Source organism: Pseudophryne corroboree, chromosome 5 (genome assembly GCF_028390025.1).
Source record: "Pseudophryne corroboree isolate aPseCor3 chromosome 5, aPseCor3.hap2, whole genome shotgun sequence".
NCBI lineage: Eukaryota > Metazoa > Chordata > Amphibia > Anura > Myobatrachidae > Pseudophryne > Pseudophryne corroboree.
This window is the reverse complement of record NC_086448.1, coordinates 128,541,480-128,567,514: the sequence shown is the minus strand read 5'-3', so window position 1 is coordinate 128,567,514 and position 26,035 is coordinate 128,541,480. Positions and strand designations below refer to the sequence as shown.

General features: G+C 45.5%; 1 protein-coding gene across 8 annotated transcripts in view; it reads left to right on the top strand.

Moving 5' to 3' along the window:
• The window catches only part of OSBPL3 (oxysterol binding protein like 3), a 404,452-nt gene that overhangs the window by 354,386 nt on the left and 24,031 nt on the right, over positions 1-26,035 (top strand). For 6 of the 8 annotated variants that reach the window (XM_063921703.1, XM_063921704.1, XM_063921708.1 and 3 more), the window contains 6 exons: positions 2,527-2,628; positions 10,989-11,123; positions 12,349-12,442; positions 12,940-13,184; positions 15,288-15,425; positions 16,931-16,994. In XM_063921703.1, the coding sequence (XP_063777773.1) occupies positions 2,527-2,628; positions 10,989-11,123; positions 12,349-12,442; positions 12,940-13,184; positions 15,288-15,425; positions 16,931-16,994 (778 nt within the window). The remainder of the gene's footprint in view (positions 1-2,526; positions 2,629-10,988; positions 11,124-12,348; positions 12,443-12,939; positions 13,185-15,287; positions 15,426-16,930; positions 16,995-26,035) is intronic. The other 2 variants (XM_063921709.1, XM_063921710.1) reach the window with 1 other exon arrangement.

Genomic DNA, 26,035 nt, shown 5'->3' with positions numbered 1-26,035 from the left:
CTGTTGTTTGAGACTATACCTTTACATAGACAAGTGTGACCACGTCTGAAAGAGCTAATGGATAAGTGCTCAGGCTGAATATCTGGATGAGATGAGGCTTAGTCCTTGGATTGATAATCATATTGGACACATGCGCTCCACAGTTCCTGGACAAAATATTACGAACTGGTTTTCAAAAGTTAAATTGTGATTGGCAGCAATTCTAATAATGAAGTTGTTATTAAAGGGGAATGTCACCATGTCTAAGCTATCTCCGCATATACTGTAGCAATGGGGGAATATTTAGTGTAAATTCTCTATAGGGCTTTATTGAAGAGGGTTGGACAGACTCCCTCTCTCTTTGCATACAGCACAGTGTCATCTTCTGAATTGGGGTACTGCAGCCCCCTTTTTTCTCTTTGGCAGCCCAACCACCTTCAGAGGACGGGTCGAGAATTGCCCACAGCAACTAATCCACTTCTAGCTATTTTTTTGTATAGAATGAACTTGCTAAATGATAGCTAGAAGCTGATTGGTTGCCATGGGCAGCTTTTCCACTTGTCCCCTTTAGAAGGTTTGACACGTCTACCCCCTATATTTTTTTAACATTTTTTTTATCATTTTCTTTTATAGAAACCCCTGTAGACTAGATACATTGGTAGTGCTTTGTGTGATACTTAATGAAATTCAGTTAACTATCAAAATCTAGAAAACCATTGGGTAAGTATATTATTCCACACAGATGTGGCTCTGCATTCAGGGAGTATCCAGCTTCTTATAATGCATAAAGCTTGTTTTAAAACGTTTGCTCTTGCTTACTTGCCCAATACTGGGTGTTCTGCTTCTACAGTAAGACCTCAGTCACTTAGGGGGGTGCTAAAAGTGGAGAAGTGAGCCAATGAAGAAGTTGCCCATGGCACCCAATCAGCTACTCTGTATATGTTTATAGTATGGAAATTATAAATGTTACGTCAATGCTGATTGGTTGCCACGGGCAACTTCTCCACTGACTCACTTCTCCACTTTTATCACTGCTTAGTAAATGTCCCCCTTAAACCAAGGGTTGATTGTTTTAGCATTATGACCAAAGCTACAGTAGTTATAGAACACTATTCTGTACTTGCAGCTCCTCTGTGATCTAGTACTAATGACTCTGCACCTTTTTTTTAAGACACCTTCGGTCTGATTAAAACAGTGTATCACTTCACCTAGGCTGTGTTTTCAGTTGCATGTAACTAAGCACTACATTAAATGTAAACATACTGTATGTTTACATCTGACGCAGAAATGCAGCCATCATCATCAACTTGGAAACTTGCTCCAGGCTTGTAGAACATCAAAGACATTCTCATGCAAGGCATATCTTATAAATACTTTTAAGTCAAATTGTACACATCTCTGAGGAGTGTGTTTGACTTGTATCTCTATGGAAGATCATGCAACAATTGTTATACAGTGGGCGAAAGATGTGTATGTGGGGTTTTAGCTGTAGATGCTAGTGGTGTAACTATTCAATGATTGCAGGACTTTGGAAAGACCTTTATATAATCCCAATGCTTGTGCTGTAGTAATGCAGTGAGCAAGATTTCTTTAGCGCACACTGGAACTGCTGAGCTCAGGGCCAATAAAAGGCCTGAATTTCTTACCTTATATATTGCCAGTTATATAGTGTGCACAGTGCAGTTTACAATCTATATTCCCTATCAAATATGCACACATACACGTTAGACAAATTATGTTTTGGTAGGAAACCGGAGCACTTGAAGGGAAGTCCTGCACACACTGGAAAGAACATACAAATACCACATATATATATATATATATATATATATATATATATATATATATATATAACTTGGTCAGGAATTGAAACCATGGACTCTGTGCTGTGAAGCAGTAATGCTATCCATTGTAACACTGTTATAATCTTCAGTTATTCAGAGTCCAGTAGTTCATTGGGAATATGCAAAAATGATGTCGGTAATGTCTAGTGGATTAGTAGAGAAGGAACCACGTTTGATGTTAGCTCTGAGCTTTTCTGCATCAGCATAAATGGAGTCTGAAAGCTTTGTCTCCCAAGGGCAGCCCAAATATAGGCACCTGAAAGCAGTGGTATGCATTCATATAACCGCTAACCCTAATCAGTGGCTTGTGCTTTGTTCAGAGAGAGAGAGAACTTGTTCTGCTTTTTACTTTCTGCTTTACAGATTATTCTCAGCGTTCTTGCTTTGCTTTTCTGTGTTCTATTTATTTAAAACAAAAAACAAGACAGAAATAATTCTACAAGACACAATACTATGTACACTTACCACAATCTAATCTATCAAAGGATTATTGAAGGTTGTTACCTGATGTGGTTGGATATGTAACATAAAAAGCCTTAAATAAACTTTTATATATCAAATGTCTGACTTAAATGAAATGATCTGTAAAGCTGTTAAGTGACCCAGAATGGTGACCCCCAATCTTCTTATGAGCACACCCTGAGATTTGCCAATGTTTTTCTATTTTATTATCGCTATCTGTATTTTTCTTAAAATATTCTAGGCTGTAAAACAAAACGCTGATCTTAAAGAACGCTTACACAGAATTCACGCTGATTCTTTGATCCGTGATTCAGCCACTAGTTCAAAGTGCAGTCCGGAGAAGGTGGGTGGAGATCTCCTTGTTTAGGATATTAGCAACCAAATCCATTCCTTCCCCCCCAGAAATTAAGTGTACATATGGATGTGTCATGCACGTGATATAACTGCGATTACTCCTTCCCTTTTTGATTCTTCTTTTAACACACAGGCTTTTTTCTTTGTTGGTGAAAAGATGTTTATGTGGTGTGTGTTTGCACTGAAATCTGTTTTTCTATATTTTTCTATTCATTGTACTGTATTGATGAAGCAGTTAGTGGAATTAAAGGGGCGGGGCCCTGTCTCATCCATGGTCCCTAATTGACTGATGTAACTATATACTGTATATCAAGAACTTTGGTAGAACAGTCTTATGTTGATATTGCTATATGTTCCATCCTGTTTACATGCCATTATGGAAAACGTGCCTCCATATAGATTTTAACTACATTTACCAACATTCTGCTAAGGATGCTATTGATTTATTGATTTTGGTGGGATAGTTTATAGTGCTTATACCGTTTGATGATTTACACAGGCTGAATTGTTGATGCACTTGTATATGCACATCAACCAATTAGAAATATACAAATACACAGTTGCTAGTAAAATAAATAAAATCCTCAAGGTTGTTAATTTTTTAAAAAAAGACACAATTCGTAAATGTCTCCTTAATTAGGTAATTATCAGTTCCTTGAAAAATGGATAAACTGTAATACTCCAATGGATATATAAATCTCCAGATAACATTTGTATTTTTGCTTCTGTAGTGAATAGTGATAGCAACAAGTATACTTGCCCTTTAGACCAAAGTACAGTAAGTCCAAATCGCTGACACCTTTTGTTTGGTGTTAGAATCGTGAAACAATGGTCCTCTCACGGTTTCAGGATAGAGGAGCAAGGTGGTAACGGCTCCAGCTACCGCTTGAGAAATAAATGCAGTCGTCTGATGTCAGCTTCCCAATGTGCCGCGGCTCCCACTTACAGGACAGCCAGACGGGCGGCGCTAGATGAATCTGGTGTCAGCGGCCCGAGGAATGAAGAAATGACCAGTATAGAATGGTCGAGAAACGCGTCAGGAGTTGGGACTTTTGTTGCATATCACAGCCAGCACATCAACCGGTTCTCTTCCCGCCCCGCCTGGAGCCACTTGCACGGGCTTCCCTGCCAAACGGAAAGCTGCGGCGTTAAAGAATGGGGGTTGACCGCCAGCAGTCTTGTTATACCCAGCAGTTCACGGACTCATTCAGCACCGCCTGCCTGGCAGCCCTGCTAGCGGTAAACCGCAGCACATCGGGACACTGACACCAGACTAAGCGGTCCACGGATTCACCTAGTGCCGCCCGCCTGGTTACCCTGCCAGCAGTAAGCCATGGCACATCAGGACGCTGATACCAGATTCATTTAGTGCCGCCCTACCTGGCTGTCCTGCAAGTGGGAAGCCACGGCACACTGGGACGCTGACATCAGACGGCTGCATTTATTCCTCAAGCGGTAGCTGGAGCCGTTACAACCTTGCTCCTCTTTCCTCCTTAGACCGTGAGATGACCATTGTTTCACGATTCTAACACCAAACAAAAGGTGTCAGCGATTTGACTTACTTTGGTCTAAAGGGCAAGTATACTTGTTGCTATCACTATTCACTACAGAAGCAAAAATACAAATGTTATCTGGAGAGTTATATATCCATTGGAGTATTACAGTTTAACCATTTTTCAACTAACTGATAATTACCTAATTAAGGAGACATTTATACGAATTGTGTCTTTTTTGTAAAATTTACAACCTTGAGGATTTTATTTATTTTACAAGCAGCAAATTGCAACTGTGTATTTGTATATTACTAATTGGTTGATGTGCATATAAAAGTGTATCAACAATTTAGCCTGTGTAAATCATCAAAGTGTATAATTCCTTTTTAGATACAAATACATTTTTATACATTACTGCTTCTGTTTGCGATCCCTATTTTCCTTTTTCCTCTTGGTACAGTATCTACAGGGTTGCTAATACCCTGGTTTATGGGAGCAGCAAACAATACATCAGCAGAGGATTCTGTGGATCACATGCGCCTTGTTTTTTCTTGGTTAGTTTATAGTGCATCACTGTTGTTTTTGGGTCATACATATGGAGATGATGGGCCAATTGCCCAATATCATCTGCAATAATGCAGCAATATTGTACCACACAATTAAGAGTGAAATGTATGACGTCATTGGTTGAGGAGACACCCCACCCCTTCCTCTCATCGGACAAAGGAATCTAGATTGGCCACCTATGGCATTTCTGACCCGGGTCGATCTGCGACCATTTTGCTTGTTTTATGCCAAATTTTGACATTCGTCTTTAATGCCAGGAATGCCCACTATATTTGCTACTTTGTTTGGCTTGTTTTATGCAGATTAATCATATATGTTTGGTAGGCAAGCTTTTCCTACTGTATCTGTTTTATATGGATTTATTGTTAAATTTGTGTATGATATATTAAAGTTTTAAAACCATCTGCCCTATTACTGTATATGTATATATTTTGTAACGTGATGAATGATTCATACAGCTTGAGTGTTCTGTAATTGCTAGAGATACCCTGACGGGCTTCTTTTTTGTGGATATCTTGTAAGCACTGAAGTCAGTTGATGCATTCTCTGATATCCTGACTGCTTATTTCACTGTGTTTATGGATCTGGTCCCTGTGGGAAGCCCTTTTTTCCCCACAGTGGGATACTTCTGTATATGCAGATTAATACTATGATATTTTATTCCATCTTTTATTCTACTGCATGGTTTATCATATGGTGTGGATGATGTAACTGGTGGATTTGATTGGATATTGGTTGCATAGCAATTGGATCAAGTTGTGCGCCTACTCGCTATACTACTTTCTAGACATTTTGTTAACTTGCTGAGAATTTGGTGATTACCTATTTTGAACCTCGAAAACCTACGGTATCTGTATTTTATTTTATTTTTTTTCGCCTCTTAGATTGGCCTAGTAACTCTACGGTATCCTATGTACACCAAAGGAAAGTGTACATCTGAATGCAATAAGATCTGGTCTCTTTGGCAGTCTACAAGGCATGCCTTGGATCTGAACTCTCCTCTTGATTAACTTTAATTAACTGTGTCCTATGGGTCTTCCCAACACCTCTTTGCATGATTATGCTGCTATGGGATTATGCTCCGGCATTAAGGGGCTATATTGTTTTTATTTTCTTATAATATTGGTCTGTGTTCTGCTGTATGATGTGTGCTCTTGCAGAACCTGTTTCTTTTAAACCCTCCTAAACCAAAGTCTTGATGTGTAAACGGGTAGGGCATGGGTGACCGGCGTTTGGGATCCCCCCGGTCAGCATACCAATGCCGGGATCCTGAGGCTTAGATTGCCAGCAGGGGGTTTGGGGGGCGTCGAGCGCAAGAAAGCCCCTTGCAGGGCTGTATTCCAACACTATATTTGGATGACTATTACCTGTATTCCTAGGTTTGTTAGTGGTTAAATATTGCACGACGAAAGTGCTTCCGATGGTGAAGGGGGCGTAGTCCCTTGCGACGGCGTGAACAGTGCCTGCAGGGCACGATGTACAGAATGTAGCGGGTGCGGGGGGGACCGCGGATGAGGCAGGGAGTATGTAGATGCTGCGGGTGGAGGGGGGGTTGAATGCTGGTGTGGGGGGGGGGGGGTTCGGGACCTATAACTATGTGATTTTATGTGTAACAATATATAAGACACGGATAAGGATGCATGTGGTATAGACATACCCGCATGTAGAGGTATAAGGTGTCATTAGACACAGAGGTGGAGTGCTGGTACAATGAGGAACAGGGGCAGCTGTGTCCTCTCTCTACACCGTATCATCCTTCAGGTGTAGCAATGCGGACATGTTGCGCACGCAAGGTCTCCACGCGGCCGCAGGTGCACCAGTCCCCTCTGCATGCGCTATGTGCGCGCCCCCCTCAGGTGCAGTAGGAGGAAGGGGCGCAGGCTGGAGCTGCTCCCAGGGCCAATGGCCATGGGCAGCGCGGTCATGTGCTCGGTGCTGGGCTTGCGCCCTGCGCTTGCTGTGTGAGGGATAGGGAGGAGGCGGCAGAGCGGAGCATCACGGATATACCGGTAACTACGGGGGGCACTGCAGGGTTTATGGCTCCTGTACTCCTGGTGAGGGTTTGTCAGGCCAGTATCCAGGAGCCGGTGGTATGGACCCTGTATGGGACACAGGGCGGTAGGGAGGGGATAGAGAGACGCGGGCGGTAGGGAGGGGATAGAGATACGCAGGGCAGTAGGGAGGGGATAGAGAGACACGTGGCAGTAGGGAGGGGATGCAGAGTGGTAGGGATGGGTTACAGAGACGCAGAGCGGTAGGGAGGGGATACAGCGGCGCAGGTCGGTAGGGAGGGGATACAGAGAGGCGGGGCGGTAGGGAGGGGATACAGAGATGCAGGGCGGTAGGGAGGGGTTACGCGGGGCGGTAGGGGGGGATAGAGAGATGCGGGGCAGTAGGGAGGGGATGCAGAGACGCAGAGTGGTAGGGAGGGGATGCAAAGGCGCAGGGCGGTAGGGAGGGGATACAGAGATGCGAGGCGGTAGGGAGGGAATAGAGAGAAGTGGGGCGGTAGGGTGGGAATACAGAGGCGTAGGGAGGAGGGGATACAGAGACGCAGGGCGGCAGGGAGGGCATACAGAGACGTGGGGCGGTAGGGAGGGGATAGAGAGAAGAAGGGTGGTAGGGAGGGGATAGAGAGAAGCGGGGTGGTAGGGAGGGGATACAGAGACGCAGGGTGGTAGGGAGGGGGGATACAGAGACGTTGGGCAGTAGGGAGGGGATAGAGAGAAGCGGGGCGGTAGGGTGGGGATACAGTGGCGTAGGGAGGAGGGAATACAGAGACGTGGGGCAGTAGGGAGGGGACGCAGAGACGCGTGGCAGTACGGAGAGGATGCAGAGACGCGGGGCGGCAGGGAGGGGATAAAGAGATTCAGAGCGGTAGGGAGGGGATACAGAGATGCAGGGCAGTAGAGAGGATACAGAGACACAGGCTGGTAGGGAGGGGATGCAGCGGCGCAGGGCGGTAGGGAGGGGATACAGAGATGCGGGGCGGTTGGGAGGGGATACAGAGATGCTGGGCGGTAGGGAGGGGATAGAGAGACGCGGGGCGGTAGGGAGGGGATGCAGAGACGCAGGGCGGTAGGGAGGGGATGCAGCGGCGCAGGGCGGTAGGGAGGGGATACAGAGAGGCGGGGCGGTAGGGAGGGGATACAGAGATGCGGGGCGGTAGGGAGGGAATAGAGAGAAGCGGGACGGTAGGGTGTGAATACAGAGGCGTAGGGAGGAGGGGATACAGAGACGCAGGGCGGTAGGGAGGGGATAGGGAAACGCGGAGCGGTAGGGAGAGGATAGAGAAAAGCGGGGCGGAAGGTAGAGTATAGAGAGAAGCGGGGAGGTAGGGAGGGGATACTGAGACGTTGGGCAGTAGGGAGGGGATAGAGAGAAGCGGGGCGGTAGGGTGGGGATACACTTGGCATAGGGAGGAGGGGATACAGAGAGGCAGGGCAGTAGGGAGGGGATAGGGAGACGCGGGGCGGCAGGGAGGGGATACAGAGACGTGGGGCGGTAGGGAGGGTCCCCAGTGAGGATGCTGATAAAGAGAGGGGGAAAGTAGTGGAGAGAGTGGACACCATAAGCGGAGAATTCTGTAAAGTGGCAACCAGACATAGAAACAGTGGTTAGGATGGCCGGAGGGACTCACCGTTGAGGCTGTGGGCGGCTGCTGCAGTCTGGCAAACAGTACACTATCCAGAGGCGTCACCGGGTGTCGGAGAGCAGTCGGTACTACTATTATACACATCCCACCCCCCTTCCCCCTGCTCGTACCATGCAGTGTTAGAAAAGGAGTATGGCCTAATGTAAAAGGGGCGTGGCCTCACAGGTATTTTCTCTCTCTCTCTGGGGGTGTTTCCAGCTGGCCTGAAGATGCTGGCATCCCCCGGAGACTGGATTGTGTGTGTGTGCCGGCTCTTCTCTGTGACAGGAGGCAAGGGCTGCAGGAGATTATCTCACTGCAGCACTCTGCTTCTGTCACAGCAGGAGAGCTGACAGCTGGATGTGCGTGGAGGAGGCGGCGGGTCTGTGTACGCGGCGCAGGGAGGGCTATGAAAGCCTTCTCCTGCGCCACCCGTCCCTCCTAATGTCTATGCCTGTGGCAGCAGCAGCAGTTGTTGTTCGGCCGGTGCCGCGGCCGGGGAGTCAGAGTTGCTGATGGGGGGAGGGGGGGGGGGTGAGATGGACAGGCAGCAGGAGCAGAGACTTGCTGCACATGTGGTGGGTGGGCTCTGTGACTCCGCCCACCGCTGTGACTCCACCCAGCGTTAGAGGGCCAGGCACAGAGTCACAGGGCTATTATATAGGAGATGTTTCTTTGAGATCTATTTTCTAAGCCTTGGAGAGAGATAAAGTACAGGCCAATCAGCTCCTAACTGCCATTGGGCAGTCTGTGTTTGAAACTTGACAGTTTGATTGGTACTTTCTCACTCAAAGACTTAGTAAATAGACCCCTGTGTTTGTTTTTTTTACATATTTTGAAAAACTACTGAATAACAATAGCTGATTTAAGAAAAAAAAAAGTGTGTGTATAGATATATGTGTATATGTGAGATATGTATATATATATATATATGTATATATATATATGTGTGTGTGTGTGTATGTATGTATGTATATATATATATATATATATATATATATATATATATATATATAAAATTGACCAGTACAATCTGACTGCTCACTGAGCCTTACAGCGCCCTCTAGTTTCAGAAACCTTCACCTCTACTGTATGCTTACTTGTTTGGCTCCTATTGCCTGTGATTTAAAGTGTATTTTTACCTATACATAACTGTACTTGTGACTAAGAACAAATTAGTATTTGGTTGTTAATTGGCCATGTTCTGTCAATTAAATCCAAGAAGCTTTTTCTCTCAAAGCTCTAGCTCACATCTGTGATTTATTTTTGAATTAAGTATTGGCTGTGTAGGACTGTAAAGTGCCGTCCCTGGGACTGGCCTTGTGGAAGCGGCAGATAAGGGTGTTGTCTCTAATGCGCACAGAGGCAGCCGTATCGTCCCCATTCAATTATTCACAAGTCATTCCATCTGAGCGAGGCGTGCTTGAGATTAGTGTCATGTAAGAGCAGCCTTGTTTTCATGCAGAAGAATAAAAGCATCAGGGAACGCTCATAGTGCTATGATTTGTTTCATACAGCAATGAATGCATGAGAAGAGCTAAAAAAGTAGAAATAAGGCAGACGGTGGTCTCGTGCAGTGATGCGCTGTAACATTACTGTACATTTGTGTTTGTAAAGAAGCAGCTTGCGAAACAAACATTCTATAAAGTCATGCTTAAATGAATACAACATTTGCCCTAGTTCTCATCCATTACTGTGTGAGCAAGGCCTTGGGATCGCTTGTCGCTGTGTCATTAGTCCACATGCCCCTCAGGCACCTTAAGAGAGAAGCGATGATAAGACACTGACCACAAACAATGTACAACTACAGTATCTTAGCCATAAAATAAACCGTCTTTGCAGATTTATGATGGCTCTGTATCATTTATTATTTTTACAATTTAAGGTATAATTTTTTTAATGTTTTCAAAAAGCCACGAAGCTCATTCTTATGTATTCCATTGGCGAGCACTTCAGTCCAGGATGCAGGAGGGACCAATGAAAAGGATAAATCACTTATGGATTTTGATTGGAAAGTATTGCATCTTTGTAGCTGATATTGTAATGGCCACTGATCACTTTTCGTAGTATATAAACCAGGGTGCTGTGCATTGGTGTACTCGGGAGCTCTCAGCCGTGTTTGCAGCTTACAGCGTTGTTGAATCATTGGACATGTGACCCTTTGCAAGTCTGCTAGTATTCATTATGTGGCAATGGTAACACTAGCTTGATAGAGTCTCAAATGGGCACTGTTTTGGTGCTTGGATTGTTGGTATTTTTCTGTTTTTCTAGAATAGTAAAGTCTTTTCTTTTTTCTTTTTTTTTTTACACAACTGTAATATACCAGTGTATCCAGGTTTCACCAACCTTGGTGTTTACTAGGATATCCATGCAAGAGCTCAAAATAATCTAGGAAATGACTTTCCCACTAGTTAATCCACATGTACAGAACTGCTGTTAGGAGGTTGGGGAATTGGACTCATTAGCTCTGCTCCTGGTCAGTATTACCAGAGAATGTACAGTCCATATTGGATGCCAGTGGAGTTTATACCCTCTGGTTTGTTGGTCTAAGCAAAGTTTTGTAAAAATATCTGTTCGGGGATGAAATGTCCGTTAGTAACAACAATTATTAACTGTGGCAAAATAATCATCAGTTTTGGATTTTGTGGTTGTTAGGAGAGTCCTTGTGTGCAGAACAAGCCCCTGGTTCATCAGATGTCCAATGAGAGCCGTCTGTCCATCACAGATTCCATCACCGAGTTCTATGATGCCCAGGAAGTTTTGCTGTCTTCAAGTTCGTCTGAGAATGAGGTAAGTGACTGATTTCTACATTTTCCTATCTATACCCTTTCCCTTACATACCCTTAGATTCTTCAGAGGGACTGGTGTGGTACTGTGGAGATATTCCCAGAAACAAGGTGTGGGGATATCTGTACGCCGAATGCTTGGAAAACGGCTGCAGGCCAGTTTCCCGGTCATTTCTGCTGTTTTCCAGCACCGGCTGATGCAACTGCGGAGACAATGGAGAAGGAAGTTTAATTGTATGTGTGCAGTGTGTGTGTGTGTGTGTGTGTGCCCCTCCCCCCCTCTAGACTAAGGGACCTGTGTGCACCCATTATAGATATAACAATGGTTGGGAGGTATGTCATAATAATCCACATTAGCGCTTGTATACTATGATTATGCACTAATTATTACTATCTCACTCACATGATGATGTAAACCACCAAATGTAGATATTTTCTGCAAGGAAATATAACAACCATACAGTAGTAAAAAAGTTAGAACAATAAATGGTGGCCATTTTGGTGAAGCCAAAGTCCATTTAAACATTGTCAGATTCTCTACAAAAATGAGTTTTATGCTGATCCGTTTTTTATATACAGTATATCATGCAAGTATCAATTAGGAGGTTCCTAGAAGCTTGTTTTCATTTCTGACACGCAGAACTGCAGTGATTCTAGTTTGTGTGTGGGGGAAGTTTCTGGGCTATAGACCCCACCACCACCCCTAAGTGCACCCCTATTGATTGATTGATTGATTGATTTGTTTATTACCGGTTAATTATATAGCGCACACATATTCCGCACCGCTGTACAGAGATTATTTGGCCATTCACATCAGTCCCTGCCCCACTGGAGCTTACAATCTAGATTCCCTATCACATATACACACAGACACATTCACTAGGGTTAATTTTGTTGGGAGCCAGTCAACCTATCAGTATATTTTTGGATTGTGGGAGGAAACTGGAGTACCCGGAGGAAACCCACGCAAGTACGGGGAGGATATACAAACTCCGCACAGTTAGGGCCATGGTGGGAATGAAACCCATGACCTCAGTGCTGTGAGGCAGTAATGCTAACCATTACACCATCTGTACTGCCATATATTAATATTGATGATCAATATTATTAAAAAGTTGGTGATGATCTGTTCATTTCGTACTTTGTTTCCAGCGTCTCTTTATCTGTGGTTATTTAGCGTTGCTGTTCTGTGCACTGGTCATTTTTGCATGTTTCTGCCTGTTTTCTAGGCATCAGATGATGACTCTTATGTCAGCGATATCAGTGATAACGTATCAGAGGATAATCTAAGCAATGACATTGACCATGAAAGACAATCACTAGGTATGCCATTCTTTGTTATTAATACTTGATGCATCTGTGTTTTACTGATATTTATCTGAATTATATCTGCTTATATTACACTACCAGCGCAGACACTATAGTGTCCATATCTCTCCATGAAACTATGATCCCATCTTCCTGCAGTACAAGAAGACTGACGACTGTGCTAACACTATGGGAGTATCAAACCATCTACAGAAGACAGTAGAACAATTGCCCATAGAAACCAAACCACTGCTAGCTATTTATATTTTATAAAATGTACTTGATAGTTGATTGGTTGCTAGGAGTAATTTCTCCACTTAAAGGTTTGATACATCTCTTCCATAGTGTTAGTACAAGTCCTCCAACCATCTTTATACTGGAATCATGGAATGGAATTGGCAGATAAGTATGGATCCATGTAAAAGTTGAGGGAGAATGGTTTAGGATTACGGGAGTGTGCTGGACAAACCATGTAATGGAAATGTGATGAAGGTAACTTTCTCTTGTTGTAGATGGAGCATCTGTAGTGGATGGCTGTCCCAAACACCGAATGTGTCTTCCTGCTCCGTCCCCAAACACAAGTAACATCAGCCTGTGGAACATTCTTAGGAATAACATTGGGAAGGACCTCTCCAAGGTCTCCATGCCAGTGCAGCTGAATGAGCCCCTCAACACCCTGCAGCGCTTGTGTGAGGAACTGGAATATAGTGAATTGTTGGACAAAGCCTCTCAGACTCAGGACCCATTTGAGAGAATGGTATGGAATGCGCGTCTCATTTCCCTTTGTCTCAGTGCAGCAGATGCAGAGATATATGATTATCCATTTGCCTTAGGTATATTACGTGTTTTCGGTCTGAGCGCGCGCAGGAACCAAGCGTAGGCAACTATGGTTTATGCAGAGTTATACACATACCGAGCACATCTCCCCTAACGAGAAGAGCCTGTTCCTGAGCTGGACAATCAGTGGCTGCTTTCCCCTATACCTGTGGCAGCTTTCTTACTATTTTATGCTAATGACAGGAGCTACCTTTGCTTACTAAAAATCTCTGCAACTGCATGTGGAAGCTTATTTCGCCCATTTGTTACGTCCACAGCCGAATACATGAGTATCCAGATGTGCACCAGGCCCATGCTGGGTGGCAAAGGTCAAGCTGAAACAGACGTCTTATTTCTGTGCGCACACTAGCATTGTGCATGAAATTTTCATGCATACACACCACAGCCGAGAGACTCCCACGAGGCAGAAGATATCTGTGCGATAAGATGATCACCTGCTAGTTACCACCCGGAAATGTCATTTTCACATAAATGGTGGAATTCAGTTGCCGGCGAATCATCTTGCCTGGCCGAATCAGCATGACAGCTGCCGCACTTTATGATAGCGGGATCTAGTAAAAAAGTGTTCGTCACCACATAGATTAGCGAGTACTTTTGAACAGATTCCGGATTCTGGTGGGTGAAGGGTGCGTTCAAATGCAGCGGAAAAGGCAGTTTGCGCCCTTCACCTGTAATTGAATTCCCCCAAAGTGTGATCTGTTGAGAGACTGACCATCCCATACGCATTAGCTATCTTTGTCTGTGTGCGGATACCCATTTCTTTCTTTGTCGCCTGAGTAGTATGTTGAACTTGCGAGATCGGTGAGACTCAGAATTGCCCTCCTAAAGCGTGGTGACCGGGCTGTAACAAGGTGTTCTCAAGTGATGGCGTGTTGACCGAATTAGGTGTACGCGTAATTCCAGCTGTAGCCATGCTCATCTTTGCTACGATGCTAAAGGAATTAATGAAGCGATTGCTGGCTGCGAATAGTTGCAGCCTGGCACACCATGCAGCGTGCCGCGTCGCAGTAAGATGAGCATGGCTACATCTGTATGTCTGTTTTAAGGCAGAAATACCTAGTATAATGGCTGGTGTAAGTGTGCACTGATGATGCTGGCGGCTGTGCACAGATAGCGTCGGTCTGGCTACAGAGATGTGTACAACTGTGCACATGGGTAAAAGTATGCGTTTAAATCTGTGCACACAATGCGAGAGCAGTTATAGATGTGTCCTCATACATCTTTGCCACAGTCACGCCAAACACCCTCTCTTGACGTGCCAGGTCCCGTGAGAGTCTTCTAGCACCAGGCTTGTTTTTTGCTGAAAAGGCGTCTTAGTCGCAACACACTGTGATTAAGATGCACGAGGAGGCTGCGCTGATTAATATATGACACTTCTATATCTGTGTGGGACTGGAGTCTCTGAATATGTATATGAAGTGCTATAATGTAGCAGCCGCAGCTTTTTTCCAATACAAGTTTTGTTGTTCTCCGTATACAGACTCAGTCACACACAGATATACAAGTGTCATATAGCAAATTAATCCGCACATTCTCCTTGTGCATCCTAGCCATATTGTGTTTTGACGCATTTCCGGCAAAAAAAGATGCCCGACACTAGCAGAGTTACACGAGACCTGCCGACTCACTCATGCTATTCATCTCATTTAGGCTAGATCAGAGGTTCCCAAACGCGGTCCTCAAGGCACCCCAACAGTCCAGGATTTAGGTATAACCATGGCTCAGCACAGATGGTTAAATCAAATTGACTTAGGTGCTAATTAAGTCACCTGTGGCCAAGCATGGATACATTTAAAGCCTGGACCGTTGGGGTGCCTTGAGGACCGCGTTTGGGAACCTATGGGCTAGATGTACAGTATGAGGACACATCTGAACATCCGATTTCTTGGTTCAATCAATCTCTGTACAGTTTTATGTTGCCTAATATACGGTTACACTGTTTCAAGGTTTTCTCTTATCTTTTCAGTTGTATATTCTGATATGATCTAATTCCAGTTCATCAATTGTGCCTTTTATATTGTAGGTTTACATTGCTACATTTGCTGTATCTACATACGCGCCTAGTTTCTATAGGGCTGGCAGTAAGCCATTTAACCCTGTGCTGGGAGAAACCTATGAATACTGGAATGAAGATAAAGGATACAAGTTTATTGCAGAGCAGGTACTATGGGGCTTTGTTTTCTTCTTCATTTAAGTAGTTGTTTGTCCTGCTAATACAGATATCATATTCCATTTACATGCTCTGTTGGTTCCCCTTGATGCCGCTAGTGTACTAAACAGACACTACTATACATACAATTTGGAAAATGATGGAATAGAATGTGTAAGCTACACTTGCAGTGGTTGCAGCTTGTTTTATCATTTTTGTTTGTTGGGGATTTTATAACCAAGAGGACTTATGGCCAATACAGTTAGCTCTACCTTGTAAGTTCATGCAGCTACTGTACATGTAACACTTTTGCAGTAGCTCCAGGTTTGCTGGTTTATCTTCCTAAGCCCCATTGGACTGCATACAACAATGGGGATCATTCCGAGTTGTTCGTTCGCTAGCAGTTTTTAGCAGCCGTGCAAACGCTATGCCGCCGTCCACTAGGAGTGTATTTTAGCTTAGCAGAAGTGTGAACGAAAGGATCGCAGAGCGGCTACAAAAAAAATTTGTGCAGTTTCAGAGTAGCTCCAGACCTACTGGGCGCTTGCGATCGCTTCAGACTGTTCAGTTCCGGATTTGATGTCACAAACACGCCCTGCGTTCTCACAGCCACGCCTGCATTTTTCCTGGCACGCCTGCGTTTTTCCGAACACTCCCTTAAAACGGTCAGTTGACACCCAGAAATGCCCACTTCATGTCAATCATTCTGCGGCGGACATTGCGAATGAAAAGCCTCGCTAGATCTTGTGTAAAACGACATCGGCTGTTGTGAAAGTACGTCGCGCATGCGCATTGCGCCACATGCGCAGAAGTGCCGCTTTTTCACTTAATCGCTGCGCTGCGAACATTTTTATCTAGCGATCAACTCGGAATGACCCCCAATGTGCGAGTAGTGGAGGTGCCATTGCTGGCTGTTACAAATGATACTCGCCCCTCACAGCTAGTTGAATCGAGCCCTTGGTGTTTTCATTTGGGGTTCAGTTTTGAGTCCGTCACCAAGGCCACATTTATGGTCACTGAAAGCTGTAGACAGATGTTGCTTGGAATACTTTCTCTGAGAAGTGCTGAATAATTACAGAACTGAGCTCTGCACTAGGTAATAGAGAATTTGTTCCACAGCTTTTCAGCAAATCAGTAGACACTTACAGAACCATTTCTCATTTTTTATTAGATATGCTAAAAGGATGTGCTAAACATAATTGTATTACTTCTCTAGATTGCAAGGTTTCTAGCTGTGACCGGAGAATTGAATTAAGAAATTGATTACTTCTAAACTGAAAGCGCAGACTGTTTAAGTGCAAAACAACTCAATATGTGTCTAGCTTTATGTCTGGGTCATTAAACTGCCCCATCGGTAAGGGGTCTCTGCTTTACCTATACTATATACTTCAGTTCTACGGTTAATGTCTTATGTTGATTTATGGCCAAAGTCATTTGAGTTCCTGATGATTGAAATGTTGCAGCACTGAATGTGCATAGGCCATTTTCGGAAAGCTTATTTATTTTGTTCCTCGCAGGTGAGTCACCATCCGCCTGTGTCTGCTTGCCACGCAGAGTCTGACAATTTCTTCTTATACCAAGGTAATTATTCAAATATGTTCGTAAAGGTTATTGCTACAGATGGTTTTCTCAAATGAATAAAAATTATGCAACTATTTATAAATAATAATTTTTTTTATCTAGCATCCTTAGGGAATACTGGGAACTGGTTCTTAGAACGAAGGGGTATAGATGGGTCCAAAGGAGCCGGTGCTCTTAAACAAATCATATTACAGTATGTGTACTGGCTCCTCCCCTCTACGCCCTCACCCACAAGCCCGTTTAGAAAAAAGTGCCCTCAGAGCCGGTCGCTTCTGTTGTGGGCTCCAGAGTTTCTTTCAGGTTTTTTATTTTAGTTTGTTTTGTTACAGCCAGACAGTGTGGCACACTGTCTGTGCTGGACCGAGGGAGCTCAGGAAGGGGTTTGACACAACCTCAGCCATGATTAATGTCCATTACCCCGGCTACAGGATTCGTCCTGAGGGTGCTGTACCGCAGTGTGAAACATCACTGCGCACGGGCCCGGAGCCATGCCGTCAACCTGAGCAGCCGAAGATCCATCGGGGGGATGAAGTTTGGTGAGTGTGCTGGGGACTCCGACAAGTTGGGTCCCCGGCGATTTTGGTGGCATTAGACATCCCCCCCCCCTTCCCTCCCGGGTCACGGTTCCACCGGTGGGACCGCTACACCGGGGGGTGGGCACTCTGACACCCTGGGCCACTAGATGTCCATGGAGGGCGAGGGGGCCATAATTCTCCTGTTTCACAGGTTTTTTTTTCATTCAGTGTGACTGAGGAGCAAGCGCTCCATGTTGGGGGCGGGGTTTCTCCTCAGAGCAGGGACCAGCAGGGCGCCATTTCACAGCCCTCACAGCGTCTGCAGAAGCACAGCTACAGAGCCTCCAAGAGTCCCTCAAGCTACGGTGATGGGGACATATAAAGGGGGGATGCTCCAGAGAACGTTTTATTATTAAGGAATATTTTCTGTCCGTATATTTATATATATTCATTTATACAGCTCTTTCAGCAGTGTGCTGGTTTCCTTTCCCCTGTGTGCTTTTTCCTTAGAGTCGGGAGTGATAAGGCTTTGTCTGTTTTATTTCTATTACCTGTGTGATTGTGGTATCAGAATGGCAGGTAAAACAATTAAATGTATTTCATGTTACCAAGAATTCGCACCAACTGGGGTGGAGATTCTTGTGTGTGGGTTATGTAATGACTCCTCGCAAGGCAGTTTAACTAATCTCATGAGTCTGCCCCTGCCTGGCTCCTCACTTTTAAAGGGGTTATGGCTGATATCTGGCTAAGAAGGAGAGATCAGAGTTACAGACATCTGTTAGTGCGTTAATATCCAGTCAGATGCCGACCACTCAGACTCACAGATCGGCTCCGCAGAAGCGGGGTTTGGCGCATCTTCTGAACTCACTCTGAAATAGATACAGTATCTGAGTTAGAGGGGGAGGAGTGGGAGTCAGAGGACACAGGGGATATTACCCAGGCCCAGGGCATTGAATCTCTAATTGTTGCTATCAGAGAGGTGCTACAGATTCCCGATACGGAGGTTCAGGCAGCACCGGTTATTGACGGGTGCTGGATTACGAAGGCTATGGAGAAATGGGCTGCTGATCTCGGCTCTGGTATACAGGAGACAGGGATATAGCAGAACGTCTCAGATTGGTGGCTCACTTACAGGAATCTGCGGGGTTTCTGTGTGAAGCCCTTAAAGAAATTGGTTTTCGCGATGCGCATATGTCATCCATGTCCGTGTCCGCAAGGAGAGCTCTCTGGCTGCGACTATGGTCAGCAGACTCTAAAAAAGGAGTTGAATGTCTGCCTTTCACTGGAGAGACTATTTGGTGAGGAGCTAAGTAAGTGGATTACCCAGGCTACTGGGAGGAAATCCAATTTTTTACCTTCTGCTGCGCCGCCAGCTAGAAAACCCTTTCAGGGTCCTCCTTTGCAGTCCTTTCGATCAGCCAGGTTTCGTACAAAAGCTAGAGGTGCCTCTAATGCAACAAGAGGTATCAGAGGTAAGAGCCACAAGCCTGCGGTAGCAGGAAGCCAGGACCAGTGCGGATCCTCCGCTTCCTCCAAGCCTACAGCATGACACCAGATTTCAAACCAGGGAGGATATCCCGGTTGGAGCCCAGTTAAGGTGCTTCAGCCATATTTGGGACGTTTCCTACCAGGATGCCTGGGTAAAAGCATAATTTCCCAGGGATACAAACTGGAATTCAAGTTTCTGCCTCCTCAAAAGTTTTTCAAGCCACACTTGCCAGCTTCTGCAGAGATGCAGTTAACGTTAAGTTTGGCAATAGACAGGCTGGTTCAGGCTCAGGTAATAGTACCAGTTCCTTCACATCTGTGAACAAAAGGGTACTATTCAAACCTATTTGTGGTACCGAAACCGGATGGTTCGGTAAGACCCATCCTCAATCTAAAGTCTTTGAACCATTTTTGAAGGTATTCAAAATGAAATCCCTGAGAGCAGTGGTTGCGGGTTTGGAAAAAAACCAATACCTGGTGTCTTTGGACATCAAGGATGCTTATCTCCATGTCCCAATCTGGCCCCCGCATCAGGCTTATCTGTGGTTTGCCTTGCTGGAGGAGCATTACCTGTTTTAGGCCTTACCTTTCGGACTTTCAACAGCTCCAAAGATCTTTACGAAGGTGATAGCAGACATGATGATACAACTCCGACTGCAGGAAGTGGACATTGTCCCGTATCTGGACGATCTCCTAATAAAAGCCCAGTCCAGAAATCAACTGTTGCACAGTATCGATGCAACAATGAGTCTATTGACACGTCATGGTTGGATCCTGAACTTACAGAAGTCAAGTCTGGAACCGACTCAGAGACTCCAATTCCTGGGGATGATCCTCGATACAGTGTTACAGCGAGTATTCCTGCCTTTGGAAAAGGCAAATGCAATCCAGTCCATGGTGCGACTGGTTTTGCAGTTCAAAGTGTCTCCGTCCATCTATGCATTCGCTTGCTGGGGAAAACGGTGGCTTCTTATGAAGCGATTCAGTATGGCAGGTTCCATGCCAGACCATTCCAGTTAGACCACCTCAGCAAGTGGTCAGGGTCGTATCTTCATATGCACCAAATGATATGTCTCTTGCCTCAAACGAGAGTATCACTCCTGTGGTGGTTACAGACCTCAAACTCAGTGGCAGGTCGGTCCTTTGCAGCATTTTCCTGGATACTACTACTGACGGATGCCAGCCTCAGGGGCTGGGGTGCGGTCTCTTAGGGAGCGCAATTTTAGGGTCGATGGTCTAGACAGGAATCGACTCTTCCCATAAACATACTAGAGCTCCGAGCGATATTCAATGCTCTCACTCAGGGGGCACATTTGCTACGGAACCAGGCGATACAGGTTCAGTTGGACAACGCGACGGCTGTCGCTTACATAAATCGACTGGGCGGAACAAAAAGCAGAGCGGCAATGAGAGAGGTTACAAAAATTCTCCTCTGGGCCGAAAAGCATGCAACAGCAATTTCCGCAATCTTCATACCAGGAGTAGACAACAGGGAAGCAGACTTCCTCAGCAGACACGACCTTCATCCAGGCAAGTGGGGTCTTTCAGATGATAACTCATCGGTGGGGATACCCGCAGATAGATCTCATGGCGTCCAGGCACAACACGAAACTTCCACGTTATTGTGCCAGGACTCTGGATCCACAGGCTGTGGCAGTGGATGCCTTGACGTCGGATTGGAACTACCAGTTGGTGTATCTTTTCCCTCCGCTTCTGCTATTGGCGAAAGTTCTCAGGCGCCTGAAGCAGGAAGAGGTCCCGGCAATCTTGATTGCTCCGGATTGGCCTCGCAGAGCTTGGTATGCGGATCTGTTGTTCCTGTCAGACGAGAATCCGTCGCCACTGCCGCTCCGAGAAGATCATCTTCAACAAGGCCCCTTCCATCTATCCAGACTTACGACTGCTTTGTTTAACGGCATGGAAGTTGAGAGGGAGATCTTAGCGTGGAAAGGAATTCCTGGAGTGGTTATTCCTACTATGATTCAGGCCAGGAAGGCGGTGATGTCTCGCCACTATCATAGGATATGGAAGAGAGATGTTTTGTGGTGTGAAGAACGAAAATGGCCTCCGGCCGAATTCAGACTGGGTCGCCTGTTGAGATTCCTCCAGGCGGGTGTTGATTTGGGCCTAAGGCTTGGATTCTCCGTCCAGATCTCGGCTTTGTCAATCTTTTTTTAAAAACAGATTGCGGTCCTTCCAGAAGATGAGACTTTCCTGGAGGGTGTGTTGTCTTGTAAGAGTACCTACTTGATATTTCACAAGGACAGAGCGGAGCTACGCACTCGCCAGACGTTTCTGCCTAAGGTGGTCTCTGCCGTCAACATTAACTAACCTATCGTGATTCCAATACGAAAGAAGGATTCATCTACTCCAGAGTCGTTGGATGTTGTCCAAGCTCTTAAAATTTGTGTCCATAGAACAGCTCGATTCAGCAAGACAGATGCTCTATTTGTCCTGTATGATGTAAACAAGATTGGCTGTCCTGCGTCCAAACAATCTATTGCTCGCTGGATCAAGCTCACCATTCAACAGGCTTATGCCTCAGCTCAATTGCCTAGGCCTCAGTCTATTACAGCCCACTCTACAAGATTGGTGGGCGGCAGCTCGGGGGGTCTCGGCATTGCAGTTATGCCGTGCTGCTACTTGGTCGGGATCAAACACGTTTGTAAAATTTTACAAGTTTGATATTCTTGCATCTGAGGATACTAGTTTCGCTAATTTGGTTCTGCAGGGGTCTCTGCACAATCCCACCCATTCTGGGAACTTTGAGACATCCCCATCGTTCTAAGAACCAGTTCCCAGTATCCCCTAAGGATGTTAGAGAAAATAGGATTTTGAATACCTACCGGTAAATTCTTTTCTCGTAGTCCTTAGGGGATACTGGGCACCCACCTCTGTGCTTCGTTACTTTTCCTGCATTCTTGGTTGTATGAACTAGTTTGGATCAGCTTGCTGTCCTTCACACTGAATTCAGTTTTGACTGTTTTCTTGCTGTGCGTTGGTTGTGTACATATTTCACTACGTTTGGGTTGTGTTTCATAGGTTCTGACCTATTGTTATCTTGCTTTCCTCCTTTCTGAGTATGATCCGTCTCCTTCGGGCACAGTTTTTTCTTAACTGGCTTGTGGGAGGGGGCATAGAGGGGAGGAGCCGGCGCACATACTGTAATTTGATTTGTTAAGTGCACTGGCTCCTTTGGACCCATCTATACCCCATTGTTCTAAGAACCAGTTCCCAGTATCCACTAAGGACTACGAGAAAAGGATTTACCGGTAGGTATTCAAAATCCTGTTATTAAAAACAGAGGCAGATTTGTCAAAGCTTGGAGAGAGATAACGTACCAGCTAGAGTGGCCAATCCCGAGCTATTTTTTTCAATACGGAGTATCGGGATTGGCTTTTTTCCTGTGTGGCGGACGGCTGACTACAGAGCGTGACCTCTGACTTCACGCCATGCTGCACAGGGGGAGATGGGAGGAGGGAGCTTCCAATCCTGGGATTGAATCCCAGACAATTTTTTGACTAAATCCCGGGATCCCGTCGATCCCAGGATTGGCCACCTTAGTACCAACCAATCAGCTTCTATCTGCCATGTTACAGACTTTGGTTGAAAAATGGCTTCCAGAAGCTGACTGTTACTTTATCTCTCGCAAGACTTTGATATATCTCCGCCTTTGTCAGAGCGGAATACATACAGGGAGAAAAAAGTCTGTGGTGCCGGTATTCCGGAGGCGGCATTTCACCGCCTGTCGGGATTCCAGCGTCGGCATTGTGACCGCTGGGATCCCGACAGGCGGTCAAGTGATTTCCTCCCGACAGAGCATAGTGTGGTAGAGAAGCTTAAAACTAGAGATGAGCGGGTTCGGTTTTACTCAGATTTACCCGAATCTCCTTATTGGCTATCGGACGTCACGTGTTTTGGTCAGCCAATAAGAAAAATCCAGAAAATAAGAAATGGCGACAATTCTGGCGTAAAGAACCGTGTAAATCCGAACCCGCTCATCTCTACTTAAAACCAGTGTTGCAGCGGGCGGGGCATGGACGTGTCATCAGACTCCACCCCTCTCTAATGCTCAGTGGGGCCATTTGTGATGGGATTCTCAGCGAGAAGGATTTTCTGGTTACTGTATATGATACAACCAGCTAAGGTGTGATACAATAAAGATGTTGGTTTCACTAAAAGAAATACTAATGCGATTCATTGTATACAAAGCAATCAAAGATATTTCCGTTACAGTGACTAAACTGACCATAAAAACATATTTAGAGATGATGAATTGCAGTCCAGCATTGTAGTGATGTTTGGCTGCAGTAGCTGGCAGCTTTTAATGGGTCAGGTATCATCCTGGGACGCAGGATGTTCTGCAGATAGCGTAAACAGTCTACTGTGTTTGGAAATGATGTCTACAAATGGGATTTAATGAACAAGTGATGATTGTAGATGTGATTTCGCATACACATTACCAGTCAGTTGTAATGAGACGTGTCTAATAGGAATGCATTACTTATTCATCATTAGAGAGCGGATAGCGCCTACTCTCCTCCCTACTGATATCCGGCAACACGCATTCCCTGTTGTTCCATCAAAGTATTCCTAAGCCTTAAATATAATAACACTATGTTCTCAGCCTTCACACAGCAACATATTATGCAGTACGCAGAGTGAATCAGAACTTTCTCTGTTCTGCTGCGGGTGCAGTCAATGGTTCTCTCCAATTACAATTACTGTTACCTTGATTGTTTGGAACGTGGGGTTTCCTGGGTGCAGGTTTTCCATAATTTAGTACCTTGAGTAAATTAATAAAGCACATTTATAATAACCCCATCCACCATCTGAGTAGCAGAGCGCCTCATAGTAGCTACAGGTAGAAACGTTTGATGATAATGGGGTCTCATGAGAGGGAGAAACTACCAACCAATCAGCTTCTGTTATTTTTTAAACAGAGTTTGTAACGTGGCAGTTAGGAGCTGATTGGCTGGTACTTTATCTCTTTCCAAGGCTTAGTAAATAGACATGTCTGTTCTGACGACCAAACCACCAAACAGCAAGAATTTCCTTCTTGGTTTATGAACCTACCTGGATGGAGGCTTCAGATAGGAGACTGCATATCTGTACTTACAGGGCTCATATGCCTTTTTATGTGTGACATGCTCTAACTTACTGTACAATACACCCACTCTGTAATGATGCCACATGTTCTCTTGTTTCTCTGCTGACGCTGTTTTCTCCACATTTACCGATGGACACCCATATTATGGCATACTGAACCCCACACAATCCTTCATATGACTATTTACAGTGTGTGCATACAGTCCCAGGGTTTAGCGCTCTCCTTTTCCTCCTCTCTTTCGCATACCCACCCTCTGTCCAATACTGATTGGCTGCAGCAGTAAAGTAATGCTGAGAGGGGAAGACAGCTGGCGTGGTGGTGTTTTATGTTTGTACTTCCATTTCACAGCTTTATGCCTGTTGATTCAGTACATGTGTTGGATAGACAGAGACCATAGGCAGGGACTGGCTTCTTAGCCATGTATGCAGGCATGTGCTGCACCCTTGGACCTGCAGTTGTTTCTTTTATGTGAAGTAGGATTAGGGACTTGCATGCTGCGGTTCTGATGCGAGCTGGGTGAATATTGAATATAATTTATATATACTGGATGCTTGGTACCAGTGTCACCAACAAAAGCAGTGGGTGTAGATCATTGAGGATTCAGAAAAGTAGGGATCACAGTGGCGCAACGTTGGACACAATTGTGCAACCCCCCCACCACCACCACCAATATTACAGAGAAAATGTGTTTTCTCTTACGTCCTAGAGGATGCTGGGGTCTCCGTAAGGACCATGGGAATAGACGGGCTCCGCAGGAGACATGGGCACTAAGAAAGAACTTTAGGTATGGGTGTGCACTGGCTCCTCCCTCTATGCCCCTCCTCCAGACCTCAGTTTACTACTGTGCCCAGAGGAGACTGGGTGCATTACAGGGAGCTCTCCTGAGTTTTCCTGACAAAGTATTTTGTTAGGTTTTTTATTTTCAGGGAGTCTGCTGGCAACAGACTCCCTGCAGCGAGGGACTGAGGGGAGAGAAACAGACCTACTTTAAGTTAGGCTCTGTTTCTTAGGCTACTGGACACCATTAGCTCCAGAGGGAACGGAACGCAGGTCTCACCCCGCAGTTCGTCCCAGAGCCGCGCCGCTGTCCTCCTTGCAGAGCCGGAAGACAGAAGCCGGGTGAGTATGTGAAGAAAAAAAGACTTCAAAGGCGGCAGAAGACTTCAGATCTTCACTGAGGTAACGAGGATCTCTCTTATATACAGGGCCCAGCCTGTATATAAGTTTACTGCCACCTTTGGAGGTCCATACTGCTGCCCAGGGCGCCCCCCCCCCCCCCCCTGCACCCTTACAGTGACTGCCGTTTGTGTGTGCTGTGTGGGAGCAATGGCGCACAGCACTACTGCTGTGCGTTACCTCAGTGAAGATCTGAAGTCTTCTGCCGGCTTTGAATTTATTTTGAATTTTTAAGCGGGACCGAAGCCCGCCGCTGAGGGGGCGGAGCTTGTTCCTCAGCAATCACCATCGCCATTTTCTCCACAGCACACCTCTGAGAGGAAGCTCCCCGGACTCTCCCCTGCTTACACGGTGAAAGAGGGTTTTAAAGAAGGGGGGGGGCACATAATTTGGTGCAAATAGATAATTACAGCGCTACCTGGGTAAACATATAGTGTGTTTTTTCCTGGGTCATAAGCGCTGGGTGTGTGCTGGCATACTCTCTCTCTGTCTCTCCAAAGGGCCTTTGTGGGGGAACTGTCTTCAGATAAGAGGTTTTCCTGAGTGTGTGGTGTGTCGGTACGCGTGTGTCGGCATGTCTGAGGTAGAAGGCTTTCCTAGTGAGGAGGTGGAGCAAATGAATGTGGTGTCTCCGTCGGCAACACCGACACCTGACTGGGTGGATATGTAGAATGTTTTAAGTGCTAATGTAAATTTATTGCACAAAAGGTTGGACAAAGCTGAGTCCAGGAATTATGCAGAGAGTCAGGCCC